The 21,562-nt window shown below is 35.1% G+C and overlaps 4 protein-coding genes and 1 long non-coding RNA gene across 9 annotated transcripts; 4 read left to right on the top strand and 1 right to left on the bottom strand.

Moving 5' to 3' along the window:
* Position 1: 1 nt before the first annotated feature.
* On the bottom strand, positions 2 to 7,486 carry LOC143469187 (SPRY domain-containing protein 3-like). 2 transcript variants are annotated; one of them, XM_076966787.1, is made up of 13 exons: positions 7,343 to 7,486; positions 6,367 to 6,470; positions 4,937 to 5,050; positions 3,826 to 3,935; positions 3,637 to 3,733; positions 3,419 to 3,569; positions 3,136 to 3,330; positions 2,588 to 2,737; positions 2,242 to 2,351; positions 1,868 to 1,983; positions 1,275 to 1,501; positions 964 to 1,110; positions 2 to 732 (listed from the first exon to the last, which is right to left on the bottom strand). In XM_076966787.1, the coding sequence occupies exons 1-13, from the start codon at positions 7,469 to 7,471 to the stop codon at positions 598 to 600; spliced, it is 1,785 nt and encodes a 594-aa protein (XP_076822902.1). In that variant the 5' UTR covers positions 7,472 to 7,486; the 3' UTR covers positions 2 to 597. The 2 variants fall into 2 exon arrangements, with proteins under 2 accessions (XP_076822902.1, XP_076822903.1); XM_076966788.1 differs by lacking the exons at positions 6,367 to 6,470; positions 7,343 to 7,486 and adding an exon at positions 5,348 to 6,099 and having other exon boundaries at positions 4 to 732.
* A 1,514-nt stretch (positions 7,487 to 9,000) lies between these two features.
* Positions 9,001 to 11,808, top strand: LOC143469212 (uncharacterized). 3 transcript variants are annotated; one of them, XM_076966824.1, is made up of 6 exons: positions 9,001 to 9,238; positions 9,321 to 9,349; positions 9,514 to 9,591; positions 9,698 to 9,769; positions 9,950 to 10,000; positions 10,441 to 11,808. In XM_076966824.1, exons 1-6 carry the CDS (start codon positions 9,174 to 9,176, stop codon positions 11,340 to 11,342), a joined length of 1,197 nt encoding a protein of 398 aa, XP_076822939.1. In that variant the 5' UTR covers positions 9,001 to 9,173; the 3' UTR covers positions 11,343 to 11,808. The 3 variants fall into 3 exon arrangements, with proteins under 3 accessions (XP_076822939.1, XP_076822938.1, XP_076822940.1); XM_076966823.1 differs by having other exon boundaries at positions 9,698 to 9,775; XM_076966825.1 differs by having other exon boundaries at positions 9,698 to 9,775; positions 9,975 to 10,000; positions 10,441 to 10,606.
* Positions 11,809 to 13,502: 1,694 nt separating this feature from the next.
* On the top strand, positions 13,503 to 16,171 carry LOC143469217 (uncharacterized). The gene is made up of 5 exons (XM_076966834.1): positions 13,503 to 13,666; positions 13,749 to 13,777; positions 13,945 to 14,019; positions 14,204 to 14,254; positions 14,754 to 16,171. The coding sequence occupies exons 1-5, from the start codon at positions 13,602 to 13,604 to the stop codon at positions 15,635 to 15,637; spliced, it is 1,104 nt and encodes a 367-aa protein (XP_076822949.1). The 5' UTR covers positions 13,503 to 13,601; the 3' UTR covers positions 15,638 to 16,171.
* Positions 16,172 to 17,700: 1,529 nt separating this feature from the next.
* LOC143469039 (uncharacterized) lies at positions 17,701 to 18,256 on the top strand. The gene is made up of 3 exons (XR_013119057.1): positions 17,701 to 17,864; positions 17,951 to 17,979; positions 18,147 to 18,256. It is a non-coding gene; the product is annotated as an uncharacterized LOC143469039 (long non-coding RNA).
* Positions 18,257 to 18,542: 286 nt separating this feature from the next.
* On the top strand, positions 18,543 to 21,208 carry LOC143469038 (uncharacterized). 2 transcript variants are annotated; one of them, XM_076966572.1, is made up of 3 exons: positions 18,543 to 18,614; positions 18,789 to 18,839; positions 19,937 to 21,208. In XM_076966572.1, exons 1-3 carry the CDS (start codon positions 18,590 to 18,592, stop codon positions 20,824 to 20,826), a joined length of 966 nt encoding a protein of 321 aa, XP_076822687.1. In that variant the 5' UTR covers positions 18,543 to 18,589; the 3' UTR covers positions 20,827 to 21,208. The 2 variants fall into 2 exon arrangements, with proteins under 2 accessions (XP_076822687.1, XP_076822688.1); XM_076966573.1 differs by lacking the exon at positions 18,789 to 18,839 and having other exon boundaries at positions 18,553 to 18,614.
* Positions 21,209 to 21,562: the final 354 nt, after the last annotated feature.

Here is a 21,562-nt window from a genome sequence, read left to right as displayed (position 1 = left end):
TTGCGTGTTCTTGGAAGCGCAACCAAGCTGCTTCTACACAGAAGCGTGTTGGCCAACGAGTAAGAACTGATATATGTAAAATACGGCACTGAACATAGTACAAAACGCAACGGTATATAAAGAAAAGTAATTAACATAAGGAATGTAAATCAAGGAGGAAAACGGAAACTTGAAAGGAAAATGTCCAACACGTAGCACTTGCCGTCACAATTAGCCCATGCTCGATATGTTGAGGTTTTATGCAGCGGCACCAAAACAACAGAAGATTTATGAGGCTTGAAATATTCTGTCAAGGTCTTGTAACTAAAGTAAATGGCGAATCTAGTACCATTTGCAACTTCTCGGCGTTTGAAGTGGAAAGCAATCGCCTAATCCTGCAAGTTTTGATAAACCCTCCCCATGCTTCAAAAGCGGCGTTTATTATTATAATTATTTATTACGCAGAAGAAATGGGCACAGTGAATAAAGGCAGGTTTAGAGCAGATGAAAGAATCCATCAATAACACGTGGAATCTCAATGGAATCGCTGAGTTGTTGCAATGGTCAGAGATCCCCGAGCACAATCTAATGACGCTGGTCATTGTCGTGATTATGACGTCATCCTGACAAAGGTCGAAGGTCAACTTTGACTTTCTCGTTGTTGCTTAGCATGCCAACTGCGGGGTAGAAGCCACTCTTTGGCATAGTTACTTCTCTCTGACCGATGCGGCGGCCGTTCCGTGTGAAGAAAACCTGCAGAAAGCGGTTTGAGTTTAGCGGTCCAGCTAGTTGTTGTCAGCAAGTTAACACCATCAACAGTTTCATGCAGGTTTCAAGCCTGGATTTGTCGATTAATTCCCAGTGCACACCATTAACAACTAGCACTGATTTTTCGTCCCCACCGAGTCAACGACGAAGAAATTTAATAACTGGTTCAGTTGTATGTGACAATCCCTAGTGAGCCCAACAAGTCCCGCTGTGTACCTTGACTAACAAGCCTTGGCCTCCATCTTTATGACCATATATGGCAGGAGGTCTTCGATCCATGTCCCTGAGCGGAGGAGGAGGAGGAGGGAAGTCTACTGGGAAAATTCTTCTCTCGTTCATTCCTCGTCCACCTCCAAGCCACCGCTAAATCATAGAACTCTGTTGTTACTTGTGATTTTTATGAAAAAGTAAATGTTTCACTAGTACAATTCAGTCACAATTTCGTTTGTTGCATTGAAAGATATTTTTAAATTGCAAGCTTTGAAGCAAGAAAGGTTCCGGAATCAACAAAATCGACTGATGCATACCTCCATGTATCTTCTCCCCATGTCTGGATAAAGGACAAAATCCATCGGCACTGGTTCTTCCCCATCGACCACCCTCGGAGCCCAAGGTGCCTCAGCAAATCTTCGATTTCCCCCCCACAAGAGGTCCTCTTCATCCCCGGAGCCCCCGAAATCATCATTTAGCGGGTCGATGGGTTCCATGTCGTCAAGCAAATCCCCCAATATGTTGGGGTCCAAGGCATTAAGGTCTGATATAGAAGCATTTGCTTTGGATTAGCTGAACGATGTCCAAGGAATATTAAGCCTCAGAAAACTGACAATTCAATACCTCGACTGTTATTTTAAAACTTGCACAATTACGCCATCTATGAATCAGTAAGAAGGTTAGTTTTAATGAGTTTGCATTCATTTCTGTTCAGTGAAATTTCAATGTTGCTAAAGTGTGATGGAAAATTAACACGACATGACACTGTTTTATAAAGCCGCAAAACCCATTAATAAATACGAGATGAGAAACGTGGAACGGCTCTCTCATGTCTGATCAAAAACAAAACGTTATTTTGGTGGAACAAAAATCATCACGAAACATGATCAGATTATATGAGGGGATTTACCTGGAGCAGCCATCGGCCTTTGCTCAACTTCCTCATCCTCATCCTCGTCGTCACTCGGTGTTACGTAATCAAAGGGATACTGGATCCCGCAGCCCATTACGTCACCTCGGTAACATCTGGAAAATAACCAAAGAGTCATAATGAATCTCACGAGTTAAATGGACGTTGCTTTGAAATGAAGTGACAGTGCTATGATGACATCATTAACATACTGGAGTCCTCAGCTGTAATAAGGATATCAGTGTCATTGTGTGAAACAACCTTCTTGCCGTCATTAACAGTTATTGAAAAAAAAAACGAAAATATTATTTCACCACATCGAGCATTGTTGGTGACAATGACACAACAATGTTTAACTTTCTACACGAGCATACTTTGGCCCAAAAGCAGTTCCTTGCCCTCGACCTACAAATATCTTTCCATCGTCAGCGTGATACGCGATCGACCCCATATTCCACCCCGGGTGGCGATGTAGTGGATAGTTCTGCATAATACGCCAATTATATATCATTAAGTTGGCTTTAAAAAACAAACAGTCATCTCCATACATTCCAAGCAACTGTGCATCCAGTATTGCTTGGCTTGTATTGCAGTCTAGTTGCTATAACAATGGGTGACATAATTATGTACAAATATGAAAGTATCCAAAAATGTTGAATAAACCAGTATATCAACAAGAATAAATAACTTTGTTACAAAGGTGTAAACATTCTGATGTACCTTGTGTATAAGTCCAATGGCAATGAAGCATTTATCACCAGGTTCTAATATTTCAATCTCAAAGTAATGGTATGTCGTGGAAAGGGGATATTTGGCTTGGGCCAAACCAACATCGTGAATGTGCTCCCCTTTTCCGGTATATTCTATGATCTGCTCGTAAGGAAAATATCGTGAAATGAAAAAGAAACTTTAGAAAATGCATGAGAACATGGTCTTATCTCTCATATCTCATAGTATCTCATATTATCTTATCTCCATCAACCAGCATTTGTTGACAATGATAAGTAATCTTATAAATAAAACTAAGCTGCTAGTGCTAATATCAAGTTCGTTTTAACTTTAACACAGCCATGCACTTTAAGTGTCAGAAATAGTAGAAACAGGTAAGACAAGTCATTGCACAAAGCACAGCGTCAGATTTTATTTTCCAAAAAATGTATTTAATGTTTACGATATGTCAATAATGTCTGAGCTTGGCTGCTTCAACAGCATCTTTCCCACTCTTCCAGAGTTCACATTGTGCTTAAATTTTATAAATAGAGAAGTACCTGCCCATTAATCCTAACATCGTGCGTTTTTATCCAATCCTCTTCAGAATCTACGAGCATGAAGTCATCAATAGAAGAAATGCGGACAACAGCACTTGGTCGAGCAGTGATCTCGACAGTCTCACCTTCAGAATGCAAACTGATTGCCGGATAGAAGTCAAGCACTGAGTTCCGCCTGACAGTCAATGAGGCAATCTGCATAGATGACCACGAAGAAATGATAAAACCGAAACGACCATTGTAAAGTAAAATGCACATGCAAATGAAAAAATAAAACCGCAACCTGTTTGCCATTTCTGGTGAAATAAACGACGAATGGGGAGAGTGGAGATTCAAAACCGTTCTTTGGTTCCTCCCTGACACCACATCCTATCCTGTCCCCTGTTCTGTAACATGGCCCGCATCCTACGTGTCGCTTTGATGAATAATACAATCTGAGAAAATTAGGTTGCTATGAGTTATCGTAAATCTGCATTTACAAGTTCATCCAAAAAGCCCTACTTTCCATCATGGCCATGATATCCAATGGATGTAGCTTGATGACCAGGTTCTTGGTCAAGAGGGTAATTATATGGCACCAGTCCAATTGAAATACGCCCTGAAAGGTGATGATGTACACAACACTGGGAACTTGTCGTTAATTATGGATTTGTAATTTTATTTCAGCAACAAACACAGGGAGATATTCACCTGCTTTGCCACTATCTAAAACCTTGACTTCGAAGTGATTATTCTTGGCACATCCTATGGGTTGTCGTAGTATCACGCAACCAACTTGGGTACTTTCCCCGGGATCATACCTAGAAATAACAACAACCAAAAGCTGGGACGTACAATCATACAAATGCATTCATTAACATAATCAGGCTCAGATGTTGGGTAGATAACAACATAACACACAGATATCTGGATAATGGACATAGGATGTCTGTTTTGCCCCAAACTGCGAAGTTAATCCATCTTAACTCAAGCAAAACTCTACAAGGTTCTCCTGCAAGAAGTATGGTTCATAAATTGAGTCAGATTAATTGCCTAAGATTGCATATTGCAGTAGCAAGGTATTGCAGATATACAGACTTCACATTACTTGTAATTAGCCTATAACTTCACTACAGAAACTAGATTATGAAATGTGCTTATGTTATCTTAACCGCCAGATAGAGTTGTTATATTTGTATAGAAAAGCTATAGCTGTGCATAAATAAAACAACAAAATTTGAGCTAATGACACAAAAATTGCCGTTTAACCCGGACTGTATAGATATATGATACCCAGCATGTAATGCCTATGTTGTACACTACTCAGATTAAAATGGGGTAAACAAACTGAATACCAATACCATGAGAACACACTGTTCCACAGCACTGAAATCTTCGCTTATACTGTTATTTATTATGAGATTTTTAAGATCAAAGGATGATCATGAGGCTACTTCCCATTGCAAATTTATAACAGACTGCCATATAATCAATAACCCGACTGTCAAGTATGGCTGTTTTTGATGAGAAATCGTATGTGCAAAAACACAAATGCCAAAGCGACCACATGCAACGAGGCTTCAATTGTTGATTTATTATAACTAGGCATTCAAACTCGCCAATTTGCACTAAATTTATTATCAAATGGCATGAAAAAGAAAAAGTTTATCGAGTAATTTTCTGAGTCTTGTTCGTGCGTTTGTTATATTTTACAGTACGACCTATGATGTTACATGTACGCAACAATGAACATATGTCACCGTACTTCATTATTACAGTCTAGTAGTTTTTAAGCAACAAAAAACACGGCAATGTAACTCACTTTAAAATATCGCCAACAACCTTTATTCTTGCACACCTTGTTTGAACTTCCTGTCCGCTAGATGCCATTTCGAATTTCACCAGTACAACACAACTCAGAATTACACCTGCATAACTACATACATTTTGTAGTTATCAGCAATTAGCACTTTATTTTAAGTCAATTAAGATATACATATACAGTACACATATTGTATGTATTGTAACATTAATATATGTTTCAAAGTGACTATTAAAGAAATAATCTAACTCTGTCTCGTTTACAAGTGCACAAGTATCGCAACCAACTCAAAGTCAACAAACTAAATCGTCACTAAGAAGATATTGTTTTGGGGAAGCTAAAGAATTGATGTCAGAAAAAATCATCATCCTATGTGTACTAGGCTTACACCACAACAAACATAAATCGTACTTTCTTTAGGTATTAAACGAAGAACTCGGGCCAGGTGGCGTCTGATTCCGCCAAAGGTGCATTCCATACAATGTCAAAGGTGAATTTACAAATACGTAAAAGACATTAACAAACTGCAATCTCTAAAAACGAGATACTGTGCTCTCTTTTGCCTAAACAAGAGAAAAACGAAAGAGCAAAATTAATTTGCAATTTCCGTGGTTGTGACAAGAAGTGTAAGCCACACATATTCCATGCAACGCTGAGTTCAAACCAACTGTTTTGAGCATTTTTACAAGTCTACACTTGTCATTTTCGATTGTTCGGCACATCTGAAATGTTGCTGAAAATGTCTATGTGGTATGGGACTGGATGCATTTCAAATGAGTCCGAGTGAAAAGTGCGGGAGAGTTCGACACGAACTCGTTCAACCAAAGCCACAAATTTGTTGTGACGACGTGCACTGAAGCCTCAAAACTTTGTTCATTTTTATACATATGGCGTTAGAGCGAAAAGTTTTTTTTTATTTATAAATAATAATCCAGTTTGAAGGTAAAAAGGTTTAGCGGGCACGTTGATGAACTTCGTGCGTGCAGGCACTACAGTTTCTACTATGGCACATGAGTTCCGTCAAAGAGCTTTGAAATGATCTAGCCTACAGTCCAACGGTGTAAATGCAGCGTGGCACGAAGCAAAAACATGTCTGGACCAAACCGTACATTGAAACCAAATTCTGCCGTTTACACTAAAAAAGAGCACAGTTAGATTTTTTAGAAATTGCAATTGGCGTGTGGTCTTTGGCGTAATCATAATGTATGTCAAAATGAACTTTGGTGAATATCACACGGAATGTACCCAGGCGTGTATGCTGTATAATTTCTAATTCAAACTGACATATTACTTTTCCAAAGTCTGAATTCGTCTTAAGCTAATCCACTCTGATTAAAACTCTCACCTCATATGACTGCTATTACCTTAAAAATAATTTTACAATAATTAGGCTAGCCAAACCTTGGCAAGGTATAAAGATTGAGCCTAACCTGTAGGCCAACGCCCTATAGCCAAGGCTGTCATCCATATATACATGATCTTTTGACAGGGTTCGCCTATCCATCTGCAGTAGCCAGGGTTTCTTACTCCAAACCTGTAGTTTCCAGCAAACTAGGCTTAGGCCCAACGCTGTGGAATTAACTTCTTTTTTCACGAAAAAATAAGGGTGATAAGTTGATAAGCTATCAGCAGTAATTTGCCGGTTACTGGAAAGTACTCTAGCCCATAGATATCTTATATATAATAACTAGATATCCAACTCTCGCTGAAAAGTGAAGCAAGCCTGCGATGACACATGCGCCCAAAAGCGTCGGGAGAGAGTGAGTGAAACGCTAAAAGCCGATTGTAAATTCGTTCTGTATATGCCTAATTCTATTGACGTTTTTCGAAGAGCCGAGCTCTTTGCACTGCGCTATCACCGATTGTTTTTGTAAATGTTTGTATTTTAGCTGTATCAATGAGTAAGCTTGCCTAGGCTAATTGCCTACCGGTACCGTATAGGCCTAGCATAAGGCAATGTGGTTGCCCTTCATTTGAGTAAGAGTTACATGATCCAAAGCAAATAATTAATACATAAATAATTTCTTTCAACAATTTATTGCCAGAAACATCCTACCATTCGCACAAACTGCTCGCTAATGATACCGGTACGGTACGGGCCGTTCCAGTATCTGGGCCCATATTTAAACGCCAAACACCCTTTAACTATGCAATTGAGCTTTAGCAATATTGCTTAGCATCGTCTGCATCAAAAAACGTCTTTCCATTTCATAACTAATTTCCAATGTCACATAATCTTTTCATATGTTGCATTCATCACATATGCGCCAGAGCATTTCTGGTCGCATATGTTGACAAAATGGCGGACCCATACTGGCTTCACTTTTTAAAGCGCAAGGGCAAGGTAGTTGGATATCTAGTTATTATATATAAGATATCTATGCTCTAGCCTAGTTCTTGACTTACGTAAAGGGAACTCGGCGTTCTTCTCATGAACAGTGACAAGAAAAGGGGAATCCTCAAACAAGATCCCATTTCCCGAGACCCTAAATCCCCATCCCAGAATCCCCTTGTGTACAAGTAAAGCCATCTCATCCTTGGACAAAAGATGTTAGTTTTTTCTCTCGTTAGTTGTTCTTTGCTGCCGTTATTGAAGATTGTACTAACTTCTGTTGAAAACGGTTTTATGATGCTTTGGAATGATAATGATGGTAAAAAACAATTGATTAAATTCATACTTAATAAATCCGTTTTAAATTGTGTTTCGAAAATCACTACAAAACGTTAAAACGTGTTGCTGCATGCAAGCAATTCCGCATGTTTTTTCTTTGCTATTGCTGGTTCTACATTACTCCAAGCTGTTCACCTTGTGCCTCCAATTGATCACGTTAAATAAATATATTTGTGTCTTTGTTGCGATCCTTCCAATTTATACAACTAGGCCTACAAATTTTTCAAGCGACACAAGCAGTTTCATTTACAAAACACATCAGCAACGTGTTGTTTGCTTTATTATATCGAAACTTTGGCTAAAGTTACATACTTTTAAGCCAATCATATTCAACTTCTCCTATTGTAAGATAATCTTCATACTCATCAAGATCTTCTTCTAATCTTTCGATCTCTGATCATCTTCAATGTTCATCTCTAAGTTGTACCTGGTTGCATTATTTGCTTCAATTTAACAAAAGCATTAACTGCATTGGTTCAAAGCACCTTGCAAAAATTGGAAAACTAACACTTTTAATCAAAAATAAAGAATAAGGTATACGGGAGAAATTTTAAAGATTAATGCAAAGTTATTTATAAGTTAGCTTAATACAATGCAGAGCTCATCAAAATAAATTGTGAGGAAAAAATTTCTAACTTTTGAATGTGCGTGGAAGCTCCGTGATGCTACAAAAGGAGTTGAAAATATATGATTTGAAACTTTAAAGTGTTGCAGTTGGACAAAATATTAACATCTTCGCGGCTTCCTATTGTTGAAATAAGCCAAGCTTGTATTTTTGCATTTATTTTAATATGCTTCAGCGTAGAAAGTTTATGAAATACGTTAAAAGGTTTGTAAGTTTTGCTAAAATTGTAACAATCACATTCACAAGCAGCAATATTGGCAACAAAGACTTTATTTGTTGATTGGATAACTGCTATATTTTTGTTTATTAGTTCATTGTGTAAGTGAGGTTTTCAGGAGGGTAAAGACTAAATTAATACACTTTTGCACATTTTATTCCTTTGTTTTATGTCCGTTATTTTTGACCAATATTTTGTCTAATCCGTTGACTCCCTTTCATATATTAATATTATTTTGTTCAACTTCATTAAAGTTTTGTTTGATTCTCGACTTTTTGTGTTTACGCAATGCCAGATGTTTTGTCGTGGTCATTGCTGGTTTTCAAAACTTTTCATTTCACGGTGTTTCATTAATTCAAGCTTCCTCGTTGTGCCGCCAGCTGTTCCCGCTGATTAATTATTTGCGTCCACAGTCGCGTTTATTACAAAAATTTGAAAACCTTGTACAGTGGCAGTTGAGAAATAAGTGCTGGCAAGTAAGTGTTGGTAGGAGAAAAGGTTTTTATTTGATTTCGTTTGATTTATTTTTGGAAAAGTAAGTTACATGTAGTAGCTGTTTACAAAAACTTGATACAAGATAAAAGCAAAGAATTAAAATGAAAAGTGCATTCAACAAAGTTTTGAAAATTATATTTTGCGTAGAAGTTATGTTAGGGTGCTATGATTTGAGCAGAAACATTTTGTTGAAAGTTGTTAACGAAACAGTTGCAAGAGTGACATCACTATGGCAGAAGACAAACAACAAATCAATATACCACTGGATTTTGTCGTCAATAAAGAGGACAAAAAGTAAGTTGGATGAATTGAAATTTCTTTCAAACAAAACAATTCTTTGACTTATTGCACTTCAAACACGATTCTCTTTATTCAGATCAAAGAGTGTGCGAGCACCACCTACTGGTAAGTTTTATTTATGTTTAAATAAAAAATCCTTACACCACACAAACAAGAACTTACAGTTCAAGTCTAATCCGGACTGTCATGATGAAAAGAGTTTTATATTTTAAGAAAAAACACAAATTGTTTTTTCTTTCATTGAAACGTTGAGTATTGAATTTCTTTAGAAGCAAATCAACAATGTTGTGATCAACCAGACGTTTCACAGATAACGTCATCAATGCGTGACGTAAACGTCAGTAGAGGTTTGTTGTGACGAAACTAAAAGTTTGAAAATTACAAAAATAAGAGTCTGAAGGTCGGATGTAACGTTGTTTTAAGCTTACTGCGTCTTTTACTGACTTTGTTTAGAAACATTCCATCGTTGTCATGAGCAACCGAGTGTACCAGGGATAACGTCATCCGAGCGTGACGTAAATATTAGTGAAGGTTTGTTGTAACATTTGTAAAATTACAATCATAAAATGATAGATACCGTGGTTGGTTAACGTTGCATTAAGTTCGTATCTTCAAGCAAATTGTTTGCACCAAAGCCGCTAAGTTACAGAGTTATTATTTTTGTTTTAAAATACTTACAAACTGCATTTCGATTGACGTCATCAGTGCCTAGAGGTCAATGCAATTTCAGGTTCATGGAGATTTTTACTGTTAATGGTAAGTAATCTATTTATATGGTTTTTACTGCAAAGGGCAAGTACGTGAACGCAACGATTCTGCGAACAAAGATAATGTGATCATCTCTGAACAACTTTAAGTTGTTCTAAAATGATTATTTTCGACTGTACGTCAATTTATTTGCCATTGCATCACCTGTAAATGTATTTTTTGAACGCGCTCTGCTTTCAAGTTTTTATAAGACCCGCATGTAAGACTCACAGCTGTTTTGACGCAATTCAATTTTTCACTGATTTTTTGTTGCACGTGTTTTCAGTTTATAAAAAAAAGACTTAGGTTTATTTTGACACGAAACAAAATCATAGCTGGATGACTAAGTTAATCTTACACTTTGCAATATATGCAAGTTTATTTGTTACCACAGCAACGTAAACCTTATTTTCTTGTACACTTTGTGAAAATTAATTTCGTTAATATAGATCCAAAAGAGGAATATTTCAGTTTTATGAGAAGACGCAAATATGATCAAGCTCATGAAGTTGTACATCGACAACATATTTCGGGTTCTCTGGGACTTCAAGCGAATCATTTAAGAAAATATCACAAAATACTCCTTTTATCTGGACAATCTGAGCAAGCCGCCCATGCTCGATGCATGATGATGAGATTGATTGTAGAAAATATCGAAGTAACTGCATCTGAAATTAAAAAGTTTGCTCATCAACTTTTACAATCGGATAAGTTCCTCGATGCGATGCTGTTCTACTCCATCGCTGCCGTCTTCTACAAATCTACTTCACCCTCCATTAAAAGGTTCAAAAAAATTGATACTTGTCTCTTTCAGATGTCACAATGCATCAAGTTATTTTTGGTGGTAGAAACAGAAGTCATAGAAGGAATGAAAAAGTCCTATTTTGCCATGTTGGAAGCGGAAGAAAATCTGCGTTACTTAGTCACCCGGCAGCTTATACCTATGATTGCAGAAAAGAAAGACTTGATCCAAATCTCTCACGACGTGACAAAAGAACAACGATGTTTGTACGTCACCTCGTGTGCGCATCGCGTCGAATATTGTTATGGTCTTGTCGACGATTATGAAAGTCGAATACAAACAATAAAGACAATGCTAAATTTATTGGACCAATGTTTCGGCCCCCGAAAAACAGTGTATAATATAGTCGGCGTTCTACTTAACAACCTTGCTACTACTTATTTCTACAGCTGGCAATTGCAAGATGCATTTGAGTGTTATAAACAGGCATTAATTGCTTACAATGAAGCCGTAGATTATTCGAATTCTGAGCTCCGAATTTTACAAAATGAAGTGACTGAAACTAACTTGCAGAAGGTAAGAACTGCGATTCTTCGATCTGCTAAATAAATTTCTATTTCTTTACATCAGTATTAAGCATTACTGTTTCATATAGTTGCTGTTATAGCCGTTTAATACATTGAAGAATTCTCATTTCATTCGTTTGAAAACGTTTTGGTTTAAGTTTCTTCAACGTTAATTTGATATGAATTAAAATGATGATTAAAATTTCGTGTCTTCACCAGTTGGTGCACAATTAAACCGTGTTTGTGGCATAGCATAAAAATTTGACATTTGCTATTGTAGTTTTATTTTCTCGATTCATCTAGTTTATCACCAGCGCTTGAATACTGATCGATTTGTATAACGTGTGTTTATGTTTATGCGTTAACTATATATACGGCACTCACGCATGCTTTTACTGTATTGTGTCTATACTTATCATACAACTTTAAAGTAATCGAAATGTAAATGTAATAACTATACAACTTACACTGTCATACAACAAAGTAACCTGAAGGTAAATGGATTTGTGGTAATGCTTCACCGAAATAAATCGTTTGAATGAATGTCTAAGTTCAATTTACTTAGTAGCAGTCTTACAAGAAAAGTATAACATACATCAGATAATAGCCCAGAGGATATTATGGCTGTGTGTTGACGCATATAAAGTATAAAAAACTTGAAGCTACAAATATGACTTCATGTATAAACAGGTTTACCCATCGGTCTGCGCTCAAAAATAAGAATGACTAAGAAACGAAAAAAGAATTCTACCTTAAACACTGCAAAACAGGAAAAGGCAATCAATGTCCATAAAAAAGACACTATTTGCATGTTCTTAATTTTGGTAACTCTTTGGTACAAAATGGTATACTAAAGGAAGCGAAAATGCCTAAAGTAGGAACCTCTGACCTTAAAAATATGTGAAAATGGACGCAAGTGAAAACAAGGAATAACTTGAGCACAGAATGGTAACCCTGTGTATAGGCACTTTGTCATTATTACGGGGTCACCATAGCAATCAACGAAAATCTTTCTTGTTGTCTAGGTTTCTACCAAGATTTGTTCAGTTCTTTGTGTCATATTAATGCAAATAAGATTTGAATAAGCTGTGAGGTAAACAATTATGACCTTTGAATTTGTCCCGGGAGCTTTGTGATGCAATAAACTGAGCTGAAAAAATATGATTTTACCCTTTAACGTGTTGTAATTAGCGAAAATATTACACCATTCTCAGCGACTATTTTACCATATGTAAGTCACCTATCCTTTTTTTGATTAGAGGTTGTGTTTTTTTTGATAAGTTAGATTAGAAGATAGATCTACGTTAGGTTATTACTTTAAACCATTTAAGTTAGGTTGACAGGGTTGGTTTTAGGATCATAACTTTCATAGAATAAATAGTTTTCAATGTACAATTTTTCAGTGAAATAGCGGCAGACTGAAACATGTTGCAGCTTCTTATTGCAAAACGGAAAAACTTCCTTCAAATTTCTATTTTAATAATTTTCACTGTAAAATGGTTTATTAATTTAAATTCAGAGGTGAGCAGTCGGTACTTTGAAAGTACCGTCGGTAACGGTACCGGTACTTGTCAAAAGATCTACCGACTGTTCCGGTATTCGGTATTATTTTAACAAAGTAGTTCGGTACTTTGTCGGTACTCGGTACCGGTCTTTTTTTCGTAATAGATGCTGCTGCAAATGAAATGTTTGCCGCCATTATGCCCCCGGTAAAGGTTACTCCAGGTCAAAACATATGTGATGTTAATCGCTTGCAATTTTAATTGACATTTCTAGATTAAAAAAGATCAACAGAGGCTAAAATTGGAATCAAGAATTAACATTATTCATTAACATGTATTTTGTGTCAAAATTATTAATAAAAATATATTATATTTGTATGATTCTTTCTTAGCTCTTTTTATATTGTTTTCGTGGTCATTGCTGGTTTTCAAAAACTCCTTTTCATTTCACGGTGTTTCACTAATTCAAGCTTCCTCGTTGTGCCGCCAGCTGCTCCCGCTGATTAATAATTTGCGTTCTTAATCGCGTCTCTTGAACAGATTTCAGTACCTTGTGCAACGGTAGCTCAGGCGTAAGTGTTGGTAGAAGAGACTGCCAACAATATTAATTTAAAAGCGGAAAATGCAATAAACTTATTTACGAAAATTTAATGCAAGATGAGAACAAAGAATTAAAATAAGATGTTTTTTTAACAAGATTTTGAAAATTATGATTTGCTTCTGTGTAAAAGTGCTGTTATTTAGGCAGCAAATAGTTTTCTGAAAATTATTTACAAGATAGTTGCAACAGTGACATCACTATGACAGGCGAGCAGCAACAGATCAACATCCCGCTGAATGTAATCGTACATGAAGAGAAAAACAGGTAAGTTGGATGAATTAAAATTTCGTTTAACAAAACAATTCTTTTGATTTATTCCGCTTCAAACATGATTCTCTTTATTCAGACCAAAGAGTGTGCGAGCACCACCTACTGGTAAGTTTTATTTATGTTTAAATAAAGAATCCTCAAACGACATAAACAAGACCTTACAGTTCCAATTTAATCCAGACTGTCATGATGAAAATAGTTTTACAGTTTAAGGACAGAGAACGATTGCTAATTCTATGTTTGAAACGTGTTTTACTGAATTTGTTTACAAGCAATTCAACGTTGGTACGAGCAACCGAGTGCATCGAGGATGAAGTTATCAATGCGTGACGAAAAAATCAGTGGAGGTTTGCTGTAACAGATTTTAAATTTTGAAAGTAAAAACAAAAAGGTTATAAAGGTTGTGTTTAATGTTGGATTGATTTGGTATCGTTAAGAAAATTGATATTTGCACTAAAAATGCTGAGTAATAAAATTAGCATTTTACTGTTTCAAAATATTTACAAACTGCATTTGGATTAACGTCACCAGTGCCAAGAGGTCATAGCAAGCTGAAGTTTAGCAAAGTTTTCACTGTAAATGGTAAGTGCTCCAATTATATGTCATCGTGTAGGTTTTAACAAACGTGTAAGATCAAACGTCATGTAGCGCTATCTCGTTCACCAAAAGAGGTTGGAGAATTGTTCATTTTGATAAACTTTTGCTCAATTGGGCTGTGAAGTTAAATACCTATATGAAGTCAAAAAGTTCAACAGTTTTTGTTAAGGTGCCAGATCATTGAAAGTAGTTTTCATAAAATTGTTTCATAAATAGTTTTCATAAAATTTGTTGAAGTCTTCAACGACTCCCGATTTTCAAACATGTTATTGCAAACAGTACTATTTATCGATTAAGACTAGGAATGCAATAGTGTACCTATAATTTATGTTGGCTCACACCCTTTCCACACACATACATGATATTTTCACAGCACCAAGTCATACGACTTGGAATGTATTTCACAATCAAAAGTGGATATTTCTATCAAACTTCAATAAAAATTTCCTTGTTTATATTTACTTTATGCTTATTTCATTTATAGATCTAACGGAGGAATATGTCAATTCCATGAAAGAACAAAATTTTGAGCACGCTTATAACGTTTTACTTAAACAACAAGTGATGGGTTATGTTGGATTTAAAGCAAATCATTTGAAAAATAGTCACGAAATCTTCCTTTTAACTGGAAAATCTGAGCTAGCTACCGAAACCCGAAGAACGATGGTAAAATTGATTGCAGAAAATATGGAAGTGAATCCGGATGAAATTAGAGAATTCGCCGATCAACTTCAAACATCAAAGAAATACCTTGATGCGATGCTTTTCAACTTCATCGCTGCAGTATTTTACAGATTTACTTCAAATTCTTCCGAAAAGCTAAAAAAGATAGATCAATGTACATTTAGGATGGCACAATTCATCAAAATGTTTTGGGAACTAGAAACTGAAAGAATAAAAATTAAATCCTGCCCTGGGAAGTTGAAAGCGGAAAGCAATCTGAGATCCTTGGTCAAGAACCGGCTTCTTCCAATGCTCCATGAAATGAGAGAGATAATTAAAACCATTAAACAAACCACAAACCACGAACTATGTTTGTACGACACATTGTGTGCTCATCGCATCGAATATTGTCTGGGAATTATCGAAGATCACGACATTCGAGAACGAATGATACGGGGTGCGATCCAGGCAATGAGCGTGTGTTTTGGTCCACAGTCTGAAGACTACCAAGTAGTCGGCCATCTACTTAACAACCTTGGACAAACTTACTGGTGTTTGTCAAAATACGATCCTGCAGCGATGTATTACAACCAGGCGATCGATGCTTACAAACAAAGTAAGAATTATTTGAGTTTTCAAAATAAGAATGAAGATATTGAGAGGAGTCAAAGGAATTTGAAACTTGTGAAAATTAAGTTAAATTGATCTGTTACGTAACACGCTATTACATTACTTATCATTAATAACTACATTTTTATAGTCGCTGTTACCATTCGTGTTACAATTGTTACTATCATTATTTAATACATTGTGATATTGTCGTAATTCCATTTGTTGAAAATAATTTGGGTTTTTACATCAAAACTTGTGCTTTCCAAAATCAATCACTTACATTAACCAATTTTGTTAAAACCCTTAATTGTTTATATTTTTGTTTCCAAGGATTTTTGTGTCTATACAAGTTTGTGCAGAATTAAGCCTCGTTTCCAAACAAGTTTAAACATTTGAAATTTGCTCTTACACTGTTATTTCAGTTTAATCACTCGACGCATCAAATTTTATCCTCACCTGTGCTTGTATATTGATCGATGCTTAATTATAGCGATTGTTTAATGTTTATGTTTATGCGTTAATTATATATACGACACTCATGTACGCTTTTACTATATTGTGTTTATACTTATCATACAACTTTAAAGTAATCGAAATGTAGATGTATTTGTGTTAATACTCCACTGAAATAAATCATTTAAATAGAATCTCTAAATGCAATTTACTTAATATGTGTAGCAGCAGACTTATAGGAACAGTATAACATATTTCAGATAATAGCCCACAAGACATTATGGCTATATGTTGACGTAATATAACCTATCACAGAGTTATAAAATCAGTATAACTCATCTCAGATAATAACACATACGATAAATCGGTAACATGCAGACATAGCGTATAACAAACTTATAGCTACGGATATGATTTAATGTAGATACGTAAGAGCAAGTTTGTCGTTATTACGGGGTAACCATATAGCAATCAACGGAAGTCATGTGGTTGTCTGTTTGTCGGTTTTTCATTCAAAATTGGTTCTGTTCTGTTTTTTTCATGCCTGACAAATGCCATTGTTAAACAAAAGGTCTAATTACAAAAGAGTCAAACTAATTCAGCAAAATCTTTTTACATCTTCCAGACTCCGGGATTAAATTTCAAACAATAAAGAAGTGGTTTCATACAATACACATCGGCATAAAGTTGTTTGATCAATAATATTCAAAGTTTAATGGTTAGTTATTGTGGAATTCATATGATGACATGTTTTTTGAAGAAAAACTTGTCTTTTTGAATCAAATAATTGTTAAAACGATAAAGTATTCACCACAAAGCCGCTATTATTTTACGGCGTCTGAGACACATTTGTAAATTGTTCAGATGATATGAAGAAAGTTTGATAACGTTCTGAGGTAAAAGTTAGGGCTTTTAAATGTGCATGGAAGCTCTTTGATAGAACAAGTGAAGTTGAAAAAGTATGATTTAAAACTTCAAAATGCCAACTTTGCCAACTTCAATTGGCAAAAAAAGTAAAATATTTTGCAGCTTCCTAATGTTGAAATAAGCTTAATTCGTATTTGTGCATTTATTTTAACATGTTTCAGCGTAAAGTTTTTATTAATTGCATTTAGACTTTTGTAAGTATTTTTAAAACTGTAATAATATTGTACAGAAATATGCAACAAATACCTTTGCTTGATAAATAATTAATTATATCAAACATAATTAGATTGAAGATAAAAATTATCAAACTTAAATAGATTGCACATAATTATAATTAGATTGTCATATTTTTGTGTTTATTACTTTGTTTTGTAAGGTAAAGTTCTGTGCAGACAAAAGTCGAAATTTCTATTAACTTGCGTGTTTTCTCCTTTCCCTATTTGTTTTGTTTTGTTTTGTCTTAATTATTACCAATCCGGTTTTTTTTCTGCTTCAAGTCATTTATATGTCCTTCTTTCACTTCATGCTTCCTCGTTGTGCCGACAGCTGCTCCCGCTGATTAATTATTATTTGTGTCCACAGTCGCGTTTCTTACAAAAATTTGAACACCTTGTGCAGTGGCAGTTGAGAGATAAGTGCCGGCAAGAGAGCAGGTTTTTTGAATGATTTCCTTTCATTTACTTCGGTTAATGACAACTTACACATAGGAAATGTTTCAAAAATTTAACACAGAATGAAACCAAGGAATTAATATGATTCATATTTCTAACAAGGTCTTGCAAATTATATTTTGCCTATATGTTAAGGCGCTGTTATTTCAGCAGCAAAGATCTTCTGAAAATTGTTCACAAAACAGTTGCAACAGTGACATCACTATGGCAGACGACAAAAAAAAAACGAACCCATCGCGGAAAATTGTCTGGCTTGAACCAAACAAGAAGTAAGTTGGAAAGTTTGAGAAATTTATTTTTTACGCAAAATAATTTTTTGATTTATTGCGTTTGAAACACGATTCTGTTTATTCAGATCAAAGAGTGTGCAAGAACCACCTGCTGGTAAGTTTTATTTATGTTTAAATAAAAAATCCTCTAACGACATAAACAAGACCTTACAGTTCCAGTCGAATCCAGACCGTCATGATAAAAATAGTTTTATATTTTAAGGAAAGACAAATATTGCTAATTCTATGTTTGAAACGTGTTTTACTGAATTTGTTTGCAAGCAAATCAACGTTGTCATGAGCAACCAAGTGTATCGGGGCTTTCGTCAATCATGCGTGAAGTTAAACTTAATGAAGGTTTGTTGCAACATTTTTAAAGTTACAATAATAATATTATTGAGGCCGTGATTAACGTTGCAATAAGTTCGTATCTTCAAGAAAATTGATGTTTGCACTAAAATTGCTGAGTAATAAAACCTACATTTTCTTTTTCAAAATATTTACAAATTGCTTTTGGGTTCACGTCACCAGTGCAAAAAGGTTATTACAAGTTCAAGTTTAGCGACGTTTTCACTGTATATGGATTGTCATGATGAAAATAATTTTATATTTTAAGGAAAGACAAATATTGCTAATTCTATGTTTGAAACGTGTTTTACTGAATTTGTTTACAAGTACCTCAACGTTGTCATGAGCAACCAAGTGTATCGGGGCTGTCGTCAATCATGCGTGAAGTTAAACTTAGTGAAGGTTTGTTGCAACATTTTTAAAGTTACAATAATAATATTATTGAGGCCGTGATTAACGTTGCATTAAGTTCGTATCTTCAAGAAAATTGATGTTTGCACCAAAATTGCTGAGTAATAAAACTTACATTTTCTTTTTCAAAATATTTACAAACTGCTTTTGGGTTCACGTCACCAGTGCAAAAAGGTTATTACAAGTTCAAGTTTAGCGACGTTTTCACTGTATATGGTAAGTACTCCAACTATATATCATCATGGAGGTTTTAACAAACGTGTAACATCATGTAGCGAAACATCATGTAGCGATGTAGACCTGCAAGCTCATTTACTAAAAAGAGCAAATTAATAAGGTGATGGCCAAGTTTATTTTAAAACGATTGAAATTATTTGTATAACACATTTGTGAATTGCTTATTTTGATATGCATTTTGCTTAAATATTTGTTACCAAAGTTTTATAAGCATGATACAAACAAATTCCGAAAGCATTTTTATAAGAGCACTGAAAATATTTTTAACAAAATCGTTTTTCAATTACATTTACTTTTTTGCTAACATTGGTTCGTTGAGTTCTTAAACACCCCTGTTGTTGCCAATTATATTATTGCAATCAAAATTACTGATTTATTGAGACCATACTTATGTTGGCGGATAAAGTTTTTCGTTGTGCGCTTACAAGACAATTAGACAACCTTGTTTCCTAATTAATTCATTGCTTGAGTTCAATCTGGTTCAAGTTTAAACTTGCAGCTTGTTTTTCTACCTTTTTCTTTTTTGATTTTCTATTTTTTTTATTATTTCTCATAAACTGTAGTTGTTTGTCAGAAGCAGGTGATAATGTGTACATTTGACCACGTCTGATTTACAACAATCTAAACTTTCTCATTTATATTAATTTGGAGATGATAAAACAATTAATTTTCTCACAAAATCACCTCTAAGTACATTTCGTTGAACATTCACTTCTTTTCAAGTCTTTAAAAGACCCGCCTGCCGCTGTATAACTGGAATCATGGTCGTTTTCAAGCAATTAAAGTTTTCATTGATTAATTGTTCTATGATTTTATAATAAAGTTTCTAAAAATACGATTATTTTTGATATAAAAATTTGTTGAATGGAATTAACTAGAAAAATTTTATCTATTTGTCTTTGCACTCTTTAGGTGTCAGTTAAATATTACAGTGACAATTGCAGGCTGTAGGCCTGTAAGTTGATCTTATACTTCTGCGCAAACTTTGCTACAAGCAAAGTTATTTTGTTACTATGTGAAGATAATAATCTGTTATTAAGTTACTGAAATGTTTAAAAACAAATTTTTGTTTACAGATCCAAACGAAAAATATCTCGATTTGATGGAAAAACGCAAATACGAAAACGCTTTTATCATTTTACATCAACAACATATTTCGGGCTCCGTGGGACTTCAAGCGAATCATTTCAAAAATTTTCACGAAATTTTAATTTTATCTGGAGTATCTAATAAGCAAGCTTCCGAAGTCCGACAAGCGATGATAAGTTTAATGAGAGAAAATATCGATGTGGATGCGGATGAAATTAAAGAGTTCGCCGATGAACTTCAGCACTCGTTGAAGTTTCTCGATGCGATGTTGTTCTACTTCGTCGCTGTCGCCTTTTACAGATCTTCTTTATCCTCCAAAACATGGAAGATATTAGATCGTTGTGTCTTTATGGCAACACAATGCATCGACGGCTTTTTAGTGATAGAGACCAGCGTCATAGAAGGAATGAAGAAATCCCATGACGCAATGATCGAAGCTTCGGATAATCTGAAATCTTCGGTGGAACACCAGCTCATTCCAATGATTAAAGAAATGAAGGAGATGGTTCGAGACACTGATGGCACCATGGAGCAACAAAAATGCTTGTACGACAGTTGGTGTGCACACCGCATCGAACATTGTCAGGATCTTGTCAAAGATCACGACGGTCGAATTAATACAATAAATGAAGCGATAAGTGCGTTAAGGAAGTGTTTCGGCTACAAATACAGAGAGTACCAAGTAGTCGGAATTCTACTTAGTAACCTTGGGCATTCATACTCCTGCTTGTCGCAATTTGAGCCTGCAGAAAGGTATTACCAACATGCGATAACTGCTTACAAAAAGGCCAAAGATTATTCGAGTCCCAAAAAGAAAGCTGATGATATTGAGGCGAGCTTAAATAATTTAAAGGTGGTACAAACTATGCTTCATTGATCTGTTACGTATTAATATCATTAATTAAACTATTGTTGTTATTATTATTGCCACTTATACATCGAGAAATTCTTATTCTTTCATTTGGATGAAAATGTTTTAGTTTAATTTTTTTTTGTCAAAGGTTTCATGTTTCCCAAAATGACGATTTAAATTTATCGATTTCGTCAAAATTTAAATGTGTATATTTTTTTCGCCAAGAAATTTTTGTGTCTAACAAGTTTGTGCAGAATAAAAGAGTATTTGGAAACCAGTTTAAATATTCGACATTTGCTGTTTTTGTTCTACTTGATCACTGAATGCATCTGGTTTTATCATCACCTGTTCTTGTAATACAACTCGATGCTTATAACTGTGTTTGATGTTTATGTTTATGCGTTGACTATATATACGACACTCGTGAATGCTTTTCTTGTGTTTGTATAGAGCTTGTGCTCCGCTGAAATAAATCATTTGAATTGAATGTCTAAGTGCAATTTACTTAATATGTGTAGCAGCACACTTATAACGACAGTATAACATGTATCAGATAATAGCCCACAGGATATTACGGCTATATGTTGACGCATACAACGTATCACAAACTTGTAATTACAAGTATGACTTTAGGTAGAAAAAACGTTATGGCTTTTATTATGGATTTTGAATGTGTCCCGGAAGCTCTGTGATGCAACAAACCTAGTTGAAGAAGCACGATTTGACCCTTCAAAGTCTTGGAATTGGCACTAGCAGTAAA

The sequence above is a fragment of the Clavelina lepadiformis genome, chromosome 8 (genome assembly GCF_947623445.1).
Source record: "Clavelina lepadiformis chromosome 8, kaClaLepa1.1, whole genome shotgun sequence".
Classification (NCBI taxonomy): domain Eukaryota; kingdom Metazoa; phylum Chordata; class Ascidiacea; order Aplousobranchia; family Clavelinidae; genus Clavelina; species Clavelina lepadiformis.
Note: the sequence above shows the minus strand (reverse complement) of the source record. Positions and strands in the feature narration are given on the sequence as shown.